Source organism: Zonotrichia albicollis, chromosome 8 (assembly GCF_047830755.1).
Source record: "Zonotrichia albicollis isolate bZonAlb1 chromosome 8, bZonAlb1.hap1, whole genome shotgun sequence".
Taxonomy (NCBI): domain Eukaryota; kingdom Metazoa; phylum Chordata; class Aves; order Passeriformes; family Passerellidae; genus Zonotrichia; species Zonotrichia albicollis.
This window is the reverse complement of record NC_133826.1, coordinates 26,039,427-26,057,099: the sequence shown is the minus strand read 5'-3', so window position 1 is coordinate 26,057,099 and position 17,673 is coordinate 26,039,427. Positions and strand designations below refer to the sequence as shown.

The window sequence follows — 17,673 nt, the reverse complement described above, 5'->3', positions numbered from 1 at the left end:
ATTTAAATAGTCCCTATTTGGCAGCGAATTTCGTGTGCTTATTTAAGTTAAAGAGGTGAAGAAAGCGTTTGTTCTTATCTGTGCAGCTGTTGCTGGGTCAAGTTTTCTCTTGAAAGGGTGCAGGGATTCATGGCTCTGTCAGAATTGTTGGATCCAAGACCACTTCCTAATTCTTCATATCAAGGGCATTTTTGGTGTTAGCCAGATTCAGAGCAGAATATCTCTGTGTTTTCCTTTTGCTTTAATTTCCTTAGGAAAGAATTAAAAAAAAAAAAAAAAAAAAAAAGGCTCAGGATTGCTCCCACAGAGGCAACAGTGTGTGTATATACATACATACATATATATGTATATGTATACACACATACATATGTATACACGTATATATGCATATATATTTATACAATATACATACATACCGACATAAATATATGTATGTATAAATATATATAAAACAGGGCTCTGTGTAACATGCCTCACTTCCAAGAGTAGATCTCACTTGTGGGAGAGGAAGAATTATAGAATTATCACCACTCTGAGGTTGATGCCTAAAGAGGCTGACCTGGAACAGAGGCTAGACAGAGTTAAAGAATAAAGTAGGGATTTATTAAAAGGCATTCACAGGATGCACCTTCGGCAGCACAAGAGCCTGGCTGTGGCTACGCCCAAGATGGATGGCTGGTCACAAGTCTATAAGTTTGGGTTTTTTTTTTTTTATAAATTTTTTAAATTTTATAAGTTTATATTTTCTTAAACACTTTTATAAGTTTTGCTCCATTTCCATATTGGGGTTAATTGTCCAATTACATCTCCAGTTTATGCAGTCTCATCCTCCCAGTTTGCTCTCCTCAATTTGCTGGGTTTTATATTTTTTGGGCCTGAAACTGCAATAATGTCCTTGGTTCTAGAGCTGGAAAAGGATTGTTTTGTCAAACTAAACTGTGAGGAGAAATTGCTAACACTTTATATGAAGTTCAGAGTAATATAACAATTCAGTACAGAATCTGGAAAATATGAAAGGTAAAACTTAAGGCATCAAGGTGACTCCACGGCAAGGGGAGTCCAAGCTCAACATCAGAGGTTCATGTCCAAAAAGGAGACAGAGGAGTCCTTTTTGGCTTTATTGGAATGAAGGGAGAGGCCAGGGGCATTCCCCTAGGGTCTCTCCAATTTTTGGAGGATGCAGCCTCCTTTTTATCTCAATTTCCTGGCCACAATTCCCTTCTCTCTTTCCCCATTGGCTGAGGTACTTGAAAGGTTCAGACTTCCCAGAACACCTGATACCAAAGATTCCTCTCTAATGTATAATCCCCCCTTTTAATTTTTAATTCTTATGGAATTTAGGGGTTTTTCTTCTCTATTGTTTCTTTCATCTTTCAATGTCTAATCTTGTTTATCAGCAAACCTAAAGTTTATTTGTAAAACAAATATCTTCTTCCATCCGTCAATCAGTGGAACCCTTCCATTGTTTCTTTTATCTCCCAGTGCTGGTTTTATCTACCAGCACACCCACAGCTTGTTTGTAAAGACAAATCCACTATTCCTCTCATACAGGACAACTCAAGGCACTAGCAGCACAAAGTGAGCATTTCTCTCTGTAAAAGGAAATTTCCAACCATCCTGTCTCTTTTTCCCAATGCTTACATGCAGTGAGACAGGAAGAGTCTTACGCAGTTTCTGCCTTGTTTTCTGTGAGACTGTTTATGAATATGCTGATTAGCTTGCTCCTGCAATATTTTGATATATTTCCCCCAGAAAGTGGAGTTGGGGGTCCCTTCACTCTGGTCACTGCCAAGTATCAGATAGCAAAAATTCCTGTTTTGTTACACCTTAAACTGAATTCAAGCTGGCAGTTCAAAGGGCAAGATCTCATAACTGTTCAAATCAGCAGATTTGTCTTGTGCTCTACCATTGCCCGTAAGTATAAATGACCTCGTGTATTCTCACACCTTTCATTTAATGGAACATAGTCTTATTACTCATAAAATACTGGACTATATTTAACACTTAATCTCCATTCAGGGAAAGCAAGAGGTACGCTGGTGTTTTTTCCTGGCAGCATTGCAGAGCTGCTGAGTGCTCCAACCAAACAAAAATCATCTTGGCCGAGACATTAAGAGCAAATGTTAAATTTATTCTGGCCAAAACTGAATCCCTGGTAATTGCTCAGCATTGTTCCTTACCCAAAAATGTTGGAGAATAAACACCATCACGTCTGTTGGGCATATGGATTGGGAAGTCAGTTAATCTTGGGTTTATTTCTAGATCTCTATGTTTCATTCTGTTTCTTCCTAAGGAAGCTTCCTAGGAAAAACCTGCAATGTTCATGTAGGCCTTCATAATCCTGAGCCTGAGGCAGAACAGCAGCCAGGACAATGTGGTCCAGAGCACAGTGCTATACTGTGACAAATAATCTGAAATTATTGACTAATCAACCTCAAACTGAAATATACCTAGAAAATAAGCAATAATCTTTATGCTAATTTTAGTTAAATTATTCTGCCTCTTCTTAATTTCAACCAGCCTGCATATCTTATGCTGCTCTCAAATATGTTAACACTCATGTTCCATGAAAAAAAAATGAAGAGAAAGTCAGAGTAACCCTGCCCATAGTTGATGTTTGGGAGGATATGTCATGTACTGCTCCTCTTGGCTGTAATAGATGTCCCTGGTCTGCAGTTCTTGTCCCAGCCTCTGCTGGGTGCCCAGAGTCTCAATCCCTCCCACTCTGTGTCAGGACTTGTGGTTTTATAACTAAAATCTACAGTGTAAATGATAATTACATGGCATTATTAATACTATTTTATCTCCCTCTGCTGTTTATATCCCATTTGAAATTTTCCAAAATCACCTTTATTTTTCTCTCTAAGACCTCTTCTACAAAGGTGCTTGGAGTGATAATGAAATGAATTCAGAGGCACAGAAATTTTATAGTAATGCATTTTCAATACAAATATTTCACAATACTAAATATGTATGGCTTCATTCTATTTACAGCTTTTTTTAAAAGCTTATATTTGCACTCTGTAGAGGGGTTAAGTAATTTTCTCAGAATTTTTAATGTAGGGTGAGCTTCAGAACAGGTCTAGTTGCATACAGAATGTTAACTCTCTAATGGATGTACTACAGGACGCATTACCAGCTGATGCACCCAGTTTTGTATGATTCCCAGAGAGCTGAAGGGTTTTTTTCCCTGTTTGTTTCCCCACCTCGTGCAATTTCCACATCCCTACCACTCAGGAAGGACTGAAAGATGGACCAGAGGGCTTGCACAGGTTGGGGTTCTGTGACCCGCATGGATTCCACAAAGTGGAAGCAAGGTCCTGCACCCGGGCCAGGGCAATCCCAAATTACCAGCAGAGAGGGACTGAGAGCAGCCCTGGAGAAGGACTTGGAGGTGCTGGCTGGGGAAAAAACTCCCCATGAGCTGTTCCTGAGTGCTCCCAGCCCAGAAACCAGTAGAGTCCAGGCCTCATCCAGAGCACTGTGACCACCAGGTCAAGAAAAGGGATTCTCCTTCTCTGCTCTGCTCTTGTGAAACCCCACCTGGGGCTTTATGTCCAGTCTTGAAGTCCTCTGTGTAAGAAGGATGTGGAAATGTTGGAGCAAGTTCAGAGAAGGCCATGAAGGGCTCTGGAGTACCTCCCCCATGGAGCCAGGCTGGGAGAGCTGGGAATGTTCAGCCTGGAGCAGAGAAGGTTGTGTGGAGACCTCACAGAACCTTCCAGGGTCTGCAGGGGCTGCAGGGAACTGGAGAGGGACAACTCATCAGGAACTGGAGGGACAGGGCAAGGGAGAACGGCTTCTAACTGACAGAGAGCCAGTTTAGATTAGATATTAGGAAGAAATCCTTTCCTGTGAGTGTGGTAAAGCACTGGAATGGGCTGTCCAGAGAAACTGTGGCTGCCCCTGGATCCCTGAAAGTGTCCAAGGCCAGGCTGGACAGGGCTTGGAGCACTCTGGGATAGTGGAAGATGTCCCTGCCCATGGCAGGGGGTGGCACTGGATGGGCTTTGAGGTCCCTTCCAACCCAAACCATTCCATGAATCTGTGGTTCTATAAAGTAAGATAAATACAGGCTTTTTTCTTTCACAGAACACATTTAACACTTCACTGTTCCTGTTGCAGAAATTATTAACTGAACTCCCATTAAATGCTTTCATTAAGTTAAGAGCACTAGGAAGCTCTGTGTTTATAATCTGGAATTATATTGACAATTTTCTTGCCCTGATTCTCTGTTTAGCTCACCAGTGCAATTCCACTGCTTCTTTAGAGATAGTTGCAATTTAGTCCACTTGAAAAAAGAAGAACACCAGAACCATTTAAAATAAGCTAACATTCCAGATTTAGTTTGGAATTAATACAAATAGTTTTTCCTCACAGAGACTCATCCTTTGCTGTGGTAGAAATATTTTCATATGCTGAATAAGAAATTTTGAATTAATTTTTTGTGTGCATGTAGAGATCTGAGCATTTCCTGCTACCAGTGAAACATCACTTGCATAGGAAGAGAACATTTAGATGCAAAGAAGTTCATCTGCACATTCCCCCAAGAGCTAAGCCAAAACAAACAAATAAAACACCAAAGTATTTTCAGGAAATATTTGGGTTTACCTCCTACTCCTTTCAATAATTTGAATTGCTACAGACAACAATAGTGCAGATGTTATATTTCACAATATCAAGGCAACATTTATGCATGTGTTTGTGAGATTTACACTTGTGTGAAGCCAGAATCATCCCAGAGGGTTGGTAGAAACAACTGCCTTTATAAATTCAAGTGCAGGTTAAGTAACTGTCATCCATCAGTGCTGAAAATAGCACTGCTGGCATCAAACTGGAGACAAAAAGCCTCCACTTTGGAAGGATAAACTTATAAATTGAATAGAAAATGAGCCAAATAATGCACACTGTAGAAGGTTAAGTTTATACAACATTCCTCCTGGAAAAGGAACAATTCTGAATTTTATATACAGCTTCATAAATAAGGCTTTGGATCAGTATTTCTTTGAGAAAATATTAGAGACTATATATTTTTGTTTGAAGCCAACAATTTAGGTGCCTTTTCCCTCTTGCAGGCAGCCAGGAGTAACATCAGCTTTTGTTTTGGATAGAAGGCAATTTGGTCTCTGTGGCATCAGGCACAAACCAATCCTGAGCATCAGTAACACCCCAAAACAAGCAAGCAAACACCTTCCAAAGGCTTTAAGGACTCATATTCCCTGTCACACTATCCAGATCATAAAGGTTTTTTTATTTGGCTCTGGGTATGGGGTAGATGGAGGTCATGGCTGCTCACAGCACTGCCAGAATTCTTATCCTGGCTGTGCCTCATTTTTCAAACAAGAGCTAAGGTGAGCAAGAGCACCCCCTTGGAACTTTAAATCATTTATCACGGTGTGGGCTTGTCTGTAGGCATCTCCATTGCTCAGTTCTGCAGATCAATTTGAAGTTCTGAAACAGAAGTTGTAAAAATGGTAATAAAAGGCATTTCAAAGACTTTGAGACTATGAGTTGTATCACATAATGATGAAGAATTTTAGCAGTTTGTGTTTCCCCTGTGATTCATCTGTGAGTATCAATCAACACTGAATCTATGAATCCTCTGCTTTGTTTTATTTTCTCCAGCAGATCTTTATGCTGATTCATTCTTCATAAACTGTATTTTCATGTGTTGATTTATGCACTAAAACACTTCCACAGATTCAAATTTCTTCCTTATCTCTACAAGAAACATGGTTCAATTCTTTTTGTTTTCAGTCAGGACAAAAGGAGACTGAAGAAGAACATGATTTTCATGCTGATTTTGAAGCAGTATAAGGTGTAGCCAAATCCCCAAAGTCCAGTCCCAATAAGAGTTCCAGAGACTTTTGACTTTCATTTTCTTAGGATCCATAATTTTCTTTTTCCTGTACAATTAGCTACAAGGACAGGACCATAATATCAATTGGCTCTAAAGGTTAGGCAAAACCAGATTTTTGCTTCTCTTTCTAATAACTCTTCTCCTTATAGTGTCAAAAAACTCTTTTCCAGGCCAGCCTTCTCCATTTCAAAGGTTAACTGCTGTTTTAGCTATAGGCAAGATACCTTCTTCTCCGGAAGTGAAACAGTCTTTTACCCATTTACAAAGTATAAATCCATGTCTTTTCCTCACACTGAATTTCAGGCAATATTGGCTTTCATAACAGTCACAAATAAAATGAAAAGAAAAAAAAAAAAAAGGCAAGAATTTTCCAGTCAGAGGAATTTTTTGGATTTCATTTGTCTTCTGCCAGTCTAAACAGGTGCACCATTTTATCAAATCTGTTACCTGTTTAGATAATAAATGATTCCTATGAGCTGATGTGAACTGGGAAAGAAGGATGCTTTGAGCTTGCCAGTACAAGGTATTGGAAACTCTCTTGATATTGACAAGGGGAGAAGGAACAATGTTCCAATCCCTCCAGGACATATGACAAACCATGAAATCAATACTTTTTGCAGGGAAAAATAAATATATAAACCAGTGAGAATGGACTATTGTAATTATTTGGATGGACAACTACTTTTGTCTCCAAATATGTCACCATCTTACCTTCAGGCTGTAAACCCAAGTTGTGATTATAAATTTAACAGGAGGGTCAGGGTCACCAGAGCAGCTGCACAGGGTCACATCCAGGCAGGTTTGGGGTGTCTGCAGAGAAGGAGAGTCCACAGCTCCTCTGGACAGCTTGAAAAGAAGATTTTCCTCATATTTGGATGGAACTTTCTGTGTTTCAGTTCATGCCTGTTACCCCTTTTCCTGTTCCTGTGCACCACTGAAGGGTCTGTCCCCATCCTCTTGGCATTTACCTCTGAGTAGAGGGTACTTCCATGCTTAAAAGAATCCATGTAAAATGTACTGGTATTGCTCAACAGATCTCCCCTTTGGACTAAATACAGATTTCTAGTTATTGGGAGAGACTTTTACTTCTGGATCAGGCCCCTTGTGTATATCCACACATTGCATGCACTTACAAGCACTACAAGGCAGAGCACATCTGAGAAAATGAACCCCAGAAATAGAAAAGAGGTGCAAAATCTGTTTCCTGCTTACTCAGCCTGTAGGAAACACCTCCCAAGCATCCCACTCATTTTCCATCTCAGATGTAGCAGAGGCAAGGGTTTTACTGGGAATTCTCCCTTTCCTCTCTGCTCCCTGACATGCAGAGCTCGTGAATCATTTACTTGTACTTTAACCCTTGTCTCACAAGCCTGTGCAAACTGGTGGCATCTTACAAGATCATTCACAAGTTCCTCACTCAGATGGTTCATACAAACACTTCAGAGTTCTGAAGTGTTTTCACTCCTCCCGTACTTGCCGTTTATCCTTTGTGTTATTTGCAACATGTTCTTGGAAAGTGCATTTCTGCTTTATTCTGTGCTGCTTGGTGATTGAGCTGCCTCTGAGGCAGGAGGTAAATTAGATTTAGTCATTAGGAGCTACAAAATACCTTTGTATGAATGTAGGTCCAGCTAAATATGTGGATGGTGAGTTCCTGAATGAATGTTCACAAAGGTGTTGGGAAGTTAATCATGGACTCTGCGTAAAAGGCAAACAACACCACAGGACAAGATACAGAAATAATTCCCCCTTGGATTTCATCAGGGGAGGAAATTTTTCAGTACATATGTTATAGACCCTAAATATCAGTGAGACATGCACAAAAGGAAAGCCACATCCCTCCCTCTTGTGCCCCTTTTGATGCTCATGACAGGTGAGAAGTTTGAAATCATTGATGTCCCAGTAGCTGACTCAGTAATCTGACTATCAGGAGTCATAAAAAAGAAATATATCTGAGTACATTCTAGGTATAATGTATGTACTTTATGTATTAAAATTCATTAATACACTTGCACGTATTTCATATGCATAATGCAACAAGATAGTGAAGCTGATACTGATGGATTCTAGTTCTGGAAGTAGAATTTCAAATGCTAGGAAGCTGATAAGGCAAAAAAGGCATAGAAAGGAAAAAAAATTACTAGGATAAAAAGATATTAGGATTAAAAGAAATCCTACTGATAGTGCTTATTCACTGCAAGATAAAAGCAATAATATGGAAAAAAAAATACATATGTTCAGTAAACTTTCTGTTTTGACCTTGGCAAAATGTCAGACAATTACAAGCATAATGCTGATGAAGAAATACTTTCCATTTCATCGAGGGCAAATATGTTTAAAAGGAGCTTATTATTTCTTGAATGGGTTTTTTTTTCTGATAAAACATGTAGATAATTGAAAATGTTAAGGGACACAGATGAGATATGTTCTGTACTATCTGCTTCTTCTCCTCCAGAGAGGTTGTTCTGTTTACTTTGCTCATATTGCAGTGTTTTTCTCTATTGTCATGTCTTCATACAAAGGTGGAGATTTTCAGGAGGCTGCTCAGCCACAATGTAACTAATTTCCTTCTTTTTCACCTTGGATAGAAAAATCAACCATAACAAGCACTTAGTAAAGATTTTGGCATATTGTCCATTGTTTAACTGATTGTAATAAGCATTGAAAGTTCTATGACCTGTGCCGGTAAGGAGAATTTTTTTTCACTTGCCAATCTGTGAATAACACAGTCTTGGATATTACATGATTTTAGATCTGGGAGAATCCTCTCTTTAAAAGCTTTTTATTTTTCATAGCAAATATTTTATCTACTTCCTGTTTTGGAACTCCTAGCAGGTAGAAGCTTAATATAAAATGAAACTGCCTTCATCTCACCTTGGCCTTATTCAAACCATGGCCTCAGGCATTAGAAATCCCGAGGCTTTTAAAGAAGGTGGGAGGAGAAAAACACCAAATACTCTCTCAATGATCTGTTCTGCCAACAGCAGAATTTGCATCTGCATGGGAAAACATTGGATGCAAGCTGCCACTGTCATTCCAGCCCCTTCAAAGCTGTCACGTTCTCACCATCCAAGAGTGAAGGTGCCTCATGTAGAAGACATTAAGGGAAAGGAGCGCAGAAGAATTCTTTTGTATTAGAAATTGTATGAAGTTCATTTTCCAAGAGTGTTCTCCACATTATGCCACAATATTATTCAGTAACATTTACGCTTACCAGTAGTAATATTGATTTATAAAACACAACAAATTACTTCAAATGAGGCCTAGCATTGTTAATTTTGCTTGGGCTCTGTTTTGTGAGTAGTTGACCTTAGGTAGTTTGGAAGGATCCATCACACTCACAGTAAATCTCTTTACAGGCTGATTTAGTCACTGCAATGGAGGAGATTATATTCTCATTTCAAATCTCCTCATACTACCATTTTAGAGTACAACGCCAATTAAAAAATCCCTTTATCTAGTTGTTTTATAGAGAGCTTTCCATAACTCCCCATGCCATAAGATTTAAACTGTATTGAAATGAATACAGTGATAGAAGCAAGTCTATAATTAATGTACACATTTGGAAAAAAAGCTGTGGCCTGAAACTCAAAAGAGACATTGACAGCCCTAGGATTCCTTTCAGATCCACTTGCAATTTAAGCTTCTTTGAAGAGAAAAACTTGTCCAAAACTTGTATGATGCTTTACTAACAGGTCTTTCCTGTCAGAACACTAATGGTTTCCTGAGATGAAACATCTCCCTCAATGTCATTAATAAAAGAAATAGTGTTGAAATGATCCCTGCATTTTAAAGTATGCTTCTTCTTATCCCTTGTTGACTCTGGTCATTCTTCATGGGAGCTCCCTGGAGCAGCCAGGGATCAGATTTGGGGCAGCACATGCAAATCCATGGCTCTGATATCTGGGAAGATGGAGAGAATGCTGCCCATGCCCTGGGGCACTACTTATGATAATAACATGATTCCATTATAGGCTTCATCCTAGGAGCCTGCCTGACTGATTTCCTATCTCCTGTGCAAGCCTGGGAACTCTGAGCCATCCTCCCTCTCCACAGCAGGCTTTGCCTGCAGCACTGGAGAGCTCCATGCAGTGAATCACCCTGCATATAGACGGGCAGCACATCCACCTGCCATTCTCTCCTTGAGAGCACCATGGAGGCTGCTGGGCTGGGCTCTTACAGAGCAGAGGATGAGGAAGAGTAGGAAAGGTCAAGCTTCTCTTAGCCCCAGTGTTTATTCTCAGTGGAAAATCAGATTTCTTGAGCAGCAGCCAGCATTGATGCTGTGCTCTTCCATGGGCGGTGTTCTCCTGATGGATGGAACTCAGTGGCTCTGGAAAGCAGCATTTTCTCTGCTTAGAGTAAGATTATTAACTCTGAAATCTTGAGGCTTTTAAAGGAGGTAGGAGGAAAAAACCACCATCTATTCCCTCAATGAGCTGTTCTGCCTACAGCAGAATTTGCAGCTACATGGGAAAACATTGGATTCAGGCTGCCACTGTCATTCCAGCCCATTCAAAGTTGTCATGTTCTCATCATCCAAGAGTGAAGGTGCCCTGTTATTCCATGGGAAGTGTTCTCCTGATGGATGGGACTCAGTGGCTCTGGAAAGCAGCATTTTCTCTGCTCAGAGTATGATTATGAACTCCATCAGACCTGCTGGTGTGCCTTTGGCAATGGGCAGGAGCTTGATTTTTGAAGGAGAAAAATGCACACTGGGCACAAAACAAAATGTTTGGGGCTGGAGAGTTTGTGTTAGACAGACTGCAAGACAAACAGGTAAAGAAAGGGGTGATAAGAGAGGGTTGCAAAGGGAAATTAAGATCAAAATCATAAATTATATTTGAACAGGTATATAGATAGACATATTTATGTGTTATATATAAAGAAAGATAAGGGTATAATTTTACTCAGAGTGACATTGCTAAAAAGGGAAATCAGCTCTAATTTTAGGAGCTACTAGTGACCCAGAAAGCATTTGTGAAAACCTCCACACTCAAGGTGCTACAAATAATGCACCATAACACCTCACCCTGAACTTCATCCCAGTTCTTACCCTGCTCCTACACTTTACTCTCATAAACCCAGCTCCTTCTGAATTCTGAAATATTTCCTCAGCTCTGGAAGCTGCTCATCACTTCTTTCTTGCCCAAATCCAGGTATCCCTGCTCCTGCATACAGGCAGACACTTTTAGTGCCCTGCATCCCCATTTTATCTTCTTCTTTGCTTCTCCCAGGGAGTTTAGGTCTTCATCTCTCCATATTCCAAAATACTTCATTTAAGAAAAACCCCAGCAAAATAGAAAAGCTGTTTTCTAAAATCTCTAAAAGCTTCAGGTCTGTCTGGGGCACAATTATAAAACTGTTATATTTTTAAAAGGGCTCCATCTTCCATATTCTACTCCCCCAGATTCCTCAGCAGTGAATTGCAAAGGGTGATTACTTGCTGCACTAATAAATGTTCCCATTGCTACATTCTGAACCAAAAAAAAAAAAAAAAATTAAATAATAAAGACAAAGCTTTTACAAAAGCATTTGCCTACTACCTCTCTAAACCTACAGCAAAAAAGAAATCCTTCTGTAGCAAAAAATTGTGGAAGGAACTCAGATTTGTTTAAGCCAAGCAAGTTTCTCTCAGTGCCAGAATAACCCAGTCGCTGGATTCAGTAAATAAATGATTTGTAGTAGGTCAGGGCAACCTCAACTTGGAAATTCATCTGAATTTGTCATGGATGTGGCCATTGGTTCCAGTTTAACTCTTCCAAGAAAGGATTTGCTGCTTGTGGAGAAGGGCTGTGGGACATAATTTCTGAGCCCACTGTTGACAGAGAGACACCAAGGAGGGCAGTGGGCTCAGCTCAGGGTTAAGAGGGGATTCAGACAAGAGCTGTAATTACTTGCACAGAATGTACCTAATATTTAGAAAAAATTTCAGTTGCCCAGCATGCATTAAGAGCTCTAAAAATTGGACACTGGAATTGGCAATATTCAAACTGAAAATAGAATGCACCCTCTGTAGTTAAATGCCACAACAGATTGTAGAGGATTTCTGAGAAATCCTCAGAATTTAAGTCAAGATGTAGATGTTTTTCTGGGGGACAGTTTCTTCCCAGTCCCAAAGGTGTGACAGCAAGAGGCATTTGGTGGGCTTCACCAAAAAGGGGGCAGGTTGAGGGGATTAGGATGGTCTTCTCTGTCCTTAAATACTCACAATGAAAATCATATCAAGGGTGGCAGAAAACTGTCTTTTATAAGAATTGTATCTTTTCTGTTTATATTGTGTTTGAACCTCAGCTCATATAGAGAGCTTAGAACAAAAGGTTTCCTCAAGGCATAAAATAAATATTTTACAATATAAAACTTGTAATATTTTCTTGGTGCCAAAGCAAGTCTGTCTTGCTGGTCTGTTCAGGAACTACAGTTAACCAATATTTTCTTATGTATTGAAATGAAAAATATGACCAGAAAGCAGAGAATTTAAACAACAAAAAATAGAAGATTTTTTTTGTAATTGATTTATTTTTTGGTGGTTTGGTTTGTTTTTTCAGTTGAAAATTACATTTACAGTGCAGGGTAATTCACTGTTTTTAGAGTCTGCATGAATGTGGTCAATATACACAATGAGGACTTTTTCACTTTACGGGCAAAAAATATTTGTGTGTAATATTTTCATTTCTCTCTACTCATTTATAGTAGTTCCATAAAAGCTGCAAATAGAAGTTATAGGTTTTCTAGTTTCCTAACAGGAAAGGAAAGTTGTGAGAGAAAACTTCAAGACCTGACAACTAAGGTGGAAAATCCCCTATCAGAAAGCAATTCTCAAATACCAATTTTGCACACTGGTGATGTGTAGAGTCTTTAAGAACTATGGGGTCTTGTTTAACCTCATGCCCTTGACTGGTAAATCACATTCAATTTCAGTTATGTTACAGAAATCTCTCCCTACCATCATTCTTCATTTGTTTTTGGTTAAAAAATGGCATCTGCCAGAATGCGTCTGAGAGGAAAGGCAGTTTGGATCTGGGAGAGGAAGAGAAGGATGCTGGAAAGCAGAAGGGCTACACAAAAATTTATTTATCTGAGTTCTGCTGCTAACTGAGGACTTAAAAGTATTAAAAAATCCCACTGTTGAGTATGTGGGTTTTTCTTTTTTTTTTCTTTTTTTTCTTTTTTTTTTTTTTTGTTGCATCTTTGATTCCTGCTTTTGAATTAATTTTGTACCTGAGTGTTTCTCTCTATTTACCTGGGACCTTCAGCAGGGCCTTGCAAGGTCACTAAGCTCTTTGCTTTTCCACAATCTTGTCTAAGAGGAATCCTAATTGATGTTGCTCTACAAAAGACTCAACAAAGTGGTGGTTGAGTCCTCAGGTGCCTTGCACTTAATTCCCAGAATCTGTACCCAAAACTGCTATTTCTGTATCTGGGAGAAGCCAAGTTACTGCCAAGGCTGCCTGTTCTGTCTAGATTTGAGGACAATGAGTCCTTCTCACTAATAGCTCTATCTGGTATCTTAATTGGCAAGTAAATTAATAAAAGATGTGTTTATTGCTGTGCAATGAGCTTGTTTGTTTCCCCTGCTGTCATTGATTTACTTTGGAGGGGGGAAGGAGGCAAGTCTTTGAATTCACTTGCATCCCTCTTACAATTGAAACATCATCACTTTTTAGGAGTCAGTCTTTCTGTCTGTGTATTTTCTCAAAATGGAGGCCAGAAGTAGAGAAAACTGGAATTATCACAGTAAGGTCAAATGTGGTGTGACAGTGTTTCTTTAGGTTATAAAATTTATGTACCTAAGTGACTTAACATAAAAAGGCAAAGAAGATGGGCTCTTTCTTGTTATGATTTTAACATTTACCTTGTTCTAATAAAAATACTTGTTGCTTCAGGTCCATAACTGGGGGGAAATCATTGGTTTAATTTCAGTTTCTATCATATTGGGTTGTTTTAGAGCTATATTCACATCAAAGGCCACACAGAACCAACAGGAGCAGCAGCAACCTAAGTGGCTTCGTTTTTATTTATTTCTTCCCCAACAATTATTTTATTATGGACTACTTTTCCTACTTCTAATAAATAACCCTCGTCCCTTGTCCTGTCTATAGCACATGACAGAGCATCACTGTCAAGGCCCGTTGTAATTCCCAGCGAGTCGCCCCCAGCTACCCGGCAGAGCAGAGTCGTTTGCAAATGAAGGACATTTGTCTGAATGACACATTTCTGAATGAGAACTGCTTTGTTTTTGCAGAGAGTTTGGCCGCTGGAAAGTAAACAATCTTGCTGTGGAAAGAAGAAATTTCCTTGGCTCCCCACTGCCACTGGCCCCCGAGTTCTTCCGTAACATAAGGCTGCTGGGAAGGCGCCCGACCCTTCAGCAGATCACAGAAAACCTGATCAAGAAATATGGGACACATTTCCTGCTCTCAGCTACCCTGGGAGGTAGGGTTAATTATTGGGAATGTTGGGGTGAGCTTGGTGGGAGTAGACTAAAAGTGCTGGTCACATCTGTTCCTTCTCCAAGCTGCTAGGATGGGCAACGCTTGCTGTGGGAGCAGATTTTGTTCGCTCTTGGGACTCCTTCTCTTTATTGGTGCTGGGTGTAGAATTTTGTACAGAAAAAGAGAAGAAATCCAGTTGCAAAGATGGAGGTACCTTACTTGAGCTGCATTTAGCCCCATGTCTTTTGGGGGTCTTTCTCTGCACTGAGGTAATTAAGAAGAGTGATTTTTCTTTTTTTTTCTGTAAGTGGTCCTTGTAACAATTAACATAATAACAGCTTACAGAAATATCTGGGTCCATTGCAGTCCTGCAGAAATGGAGCCAGAAAACCAGTAGCAAGTATTTCCAACAAATCTTTTAATTTATGGGACTTTTAAACTACTTTGTCCATTGGAAAAGTATATTGTCATGCTGCCCTTTTTAGAATTAGTCTTCACTTAACCAGTGGGACTGCATTTTCAAAATGGGATGATGAGGCTTTGCCATGTCATTCCCATTAACTTAATGGAATCTGCATCTTTCAGTCCCCCCAGACTAATCTGGAAAGGGTAGCCCCATGGATAATTGGGATCCAGTCACCAGATGGATTGAAGAAATCCAGTGAAGAGGCCTAATGTTCAAAGGAGAGCATAAATTGTTCCGAATGAAAGATAATTACTACCTGTGATTACCCATCCAGGCATTACACAATGAACTGACATTTTAGAAATGCAGCTCTATCCCATCGTGGGTGATAATATTAAAGATAATTCTGGTGATTGAGTGTCCTTCCAGCAGGACAGGCTTGTCGAAATCCTTTATTCACCTGAGGAATGGTTCTTTTTAATACATTTCATAACTGAATCCTAGCCATTTGTAAAGGAAATGAGAGCCCCCCAGTCTCTCTTGGCTGATAACTGAGATCTGTAACAACCCAAATGGCACACAGAGGCTTCCTTTTGAAGGAGACCATTGGAGAAACAAGAGGAATTTCTGTCATGCTCTAGTTATTTTTAAAAATTAAGAGCTAATTTCTATCATTATTTTGGGAACTAGTACCTCTGTGGCTTTACCACAAGAATTTGAAGAACAATTTATGTGTGCTGACCTGCAATTTATAAGAGAAATCCCTGAATTTTTTTAATTACTTTGAATATTTTTCCATGCAAATATGCACATTTTATAAATGACTGATTTCTTGAGTATAGAACACATGGCACATTTGAATAGGAAAACTAAATGCTGAACACAAAATGTCCCTTAAAATATAAAGCATAAGAACTAAAACTTTGGCTGCAGCGTGCATCCCACTTCAAGGATCCTACTCCAATGGTCAAAAATATTTTTCAGTATTGCTACCTATCTGCTAATTATTAACTAATGTAAATAGCAGTAGCTCCTCAGCTATGTGTTGAAATTCATTGTCAAGGTGAAGTTGGGTCTAGCAGCTCTAGGAAAACAGTCTGACATGACCACAGCTGATCTTTACATTCAAAGCAGCAGCATCACACTGATCACCACAGAGCCACGGAGCTGACAACCTCAAGGAAGTCTGGACCCAAGGAAAACTAAAACTTAATGGTGTTTTTCCTTTGAGGACATCTGAAAATTCTAGCTTAGACCTTCAGTATTCTCCCCAAAGCCTCAGCGTTTGCTGCAGGGGAGCTGAGGTAGGGCACCATTTTCTCACCTCAGAAAGGCTCTAAAATTGAATAGCTGCCCCAGCATTGCCCGAATTTTCACTCAGAGTGAGACAGAGTTGGCTTCTGGGCTCTGTCACTGCTTAATGCAGTCAAAGGGAGATTTCATATTAACTTGGGGTTTGATTTAGGTCCCCAGTCTCAATTTTTAAGCATGATTTGAGGCACACCTGCTGCCTTCCATTATCACTGGATGGGTGCTGAATACTTTGAAAAATTGGTTCAATTACAATAATTACAGGGAATTAGTAATTTCTAAGAAAGCATTCATGAGGTAGCTAATAAGCCCATACTTTCCTGGATGTGTTAGTTCTCATTTTCAGGCTGGATTGAATGGGGATTCCCACAGATGCTGGTCCACATTTGATTAACACATAATTAGATTTTTTTTATTATTTTAATAATGTATTAGTACTTTCCCTTTAATTACAAGTTGTTTTATTGTGAAAGCTTGTCACTTATGTAGCTTGTTAAAAGCAGAAGACCAAACGGAGTGTGCACAGTACTTTTATCTAATGAATCCCCAATCATCTGTATTCATGGACAGAAAGGAAAACTTGGCAAATGAACGAGGCTGTGATAAGATTTGTGTGCCTCTGTGACCATTTGGTTTTCATAAAGATCCCTTTTTGAGCATAAAGGGAACTCTTGCACATGGTTGTTTGTGAAACATTCCCTAGTCTTTATTCACAAACACAGAAATACACTCCTCAAGGGCATCCAGAAATGAGAACCCAGGGAAAAAAGTTCTGTATTTCTTGCTGCCACAAGATAATGTGGAAAGTGACATTTCTCACTGCTTTTATTTTTTATGGAAATTTTATCTCCTGGTGCCATAAGCCCAAAGTTCATAACGAGCTGCATGATCGAAGGACCTTGTGTGACCCAGTGGACTGAGCACTTACTATGACTTTCTCTCCTTATGCATTTATACATTTTTTGTTTTGCTTTCATACTTTCCTCTTCTGCCTGTCCTCAACATCATGCAAGGATAGTGCAGTTTGCTGGAGCGACACTTTAAAGGATTGCAAAAAACCAGACGTGAGCTTGGAAGCTGGAGGATGTTGGGAAGCCTGGGGTACCGCTGTGGGATGGATGTAGGAGGACAAAACTGAATCCGTCCCGCTTTAAAGCCATTCCCTTTAGTGCTGTTCCTGCAGAAAAGGCCTTTTAGCAAAGCAATAGAGTTGGTGATGAGGATAATTAGCACACCACAATGATTGGCTCTTGTTCCAGGCATTTGGGTGAAGTGAGACTGATTTGGGTGCTTTGCAAGATGAAGACAGCAGGTTTTGCAAGGAAGAGCTCCTTGCACCTGGAAACTGCTCTGAATAAACCAATTTTTAGGACAATCCCAAAGCTTCTTGTGAAACCAGAACCTCATTAGGCAACTGCCTAAGTGGTCATCTGAAAGATGCTATTGTCAGTCATCTTTGCTCAAGGTGTTCATGACCAGACCATCAATCCATTCAGCTCTCCGGGTCAGGAAATAGCCCTTGATGCGGCTGAAGGCTTGGTGATTCGAAAGGAAAAGAGGTAATTTTGTCTTTAAAACAGACAGTCTTAACAGGAGTGGGCAGATCAGCTGGACCCCAACCTCTCTCCGCTGATTACAGCCCTGAGAGAGTGATGGTTGCA

At 39.7% G+C, this 17,673-nt stretch overlaps 1 protein-coding gene across 3 annotated transcripts in view; it reads left to right on the top strand.

Moving 5' to 3' along the window:
* Nucleotides 1–17,673, top strand: part of LOC102065228 (BMP/retinoic acid-inducible neural-specific protein 3) — a 195,412-nt gene that overhangs the window by 93,264 nt on the left and 84,475 nt on the right. For all 3 annotated transcript variants that reach the window (XM_005490194.4, XM_074546303.1, XM_005490195.4), the window contains one exon: nt 14,106–14,296. In XM_005490194.4, the coding sequence (XP_005490251.2) occupies nt 14,106–14,296 (191 nt within the window). The remainder of the gene's footprint in view (nt 1–14,105; nt 14,297–17,673) is intronic.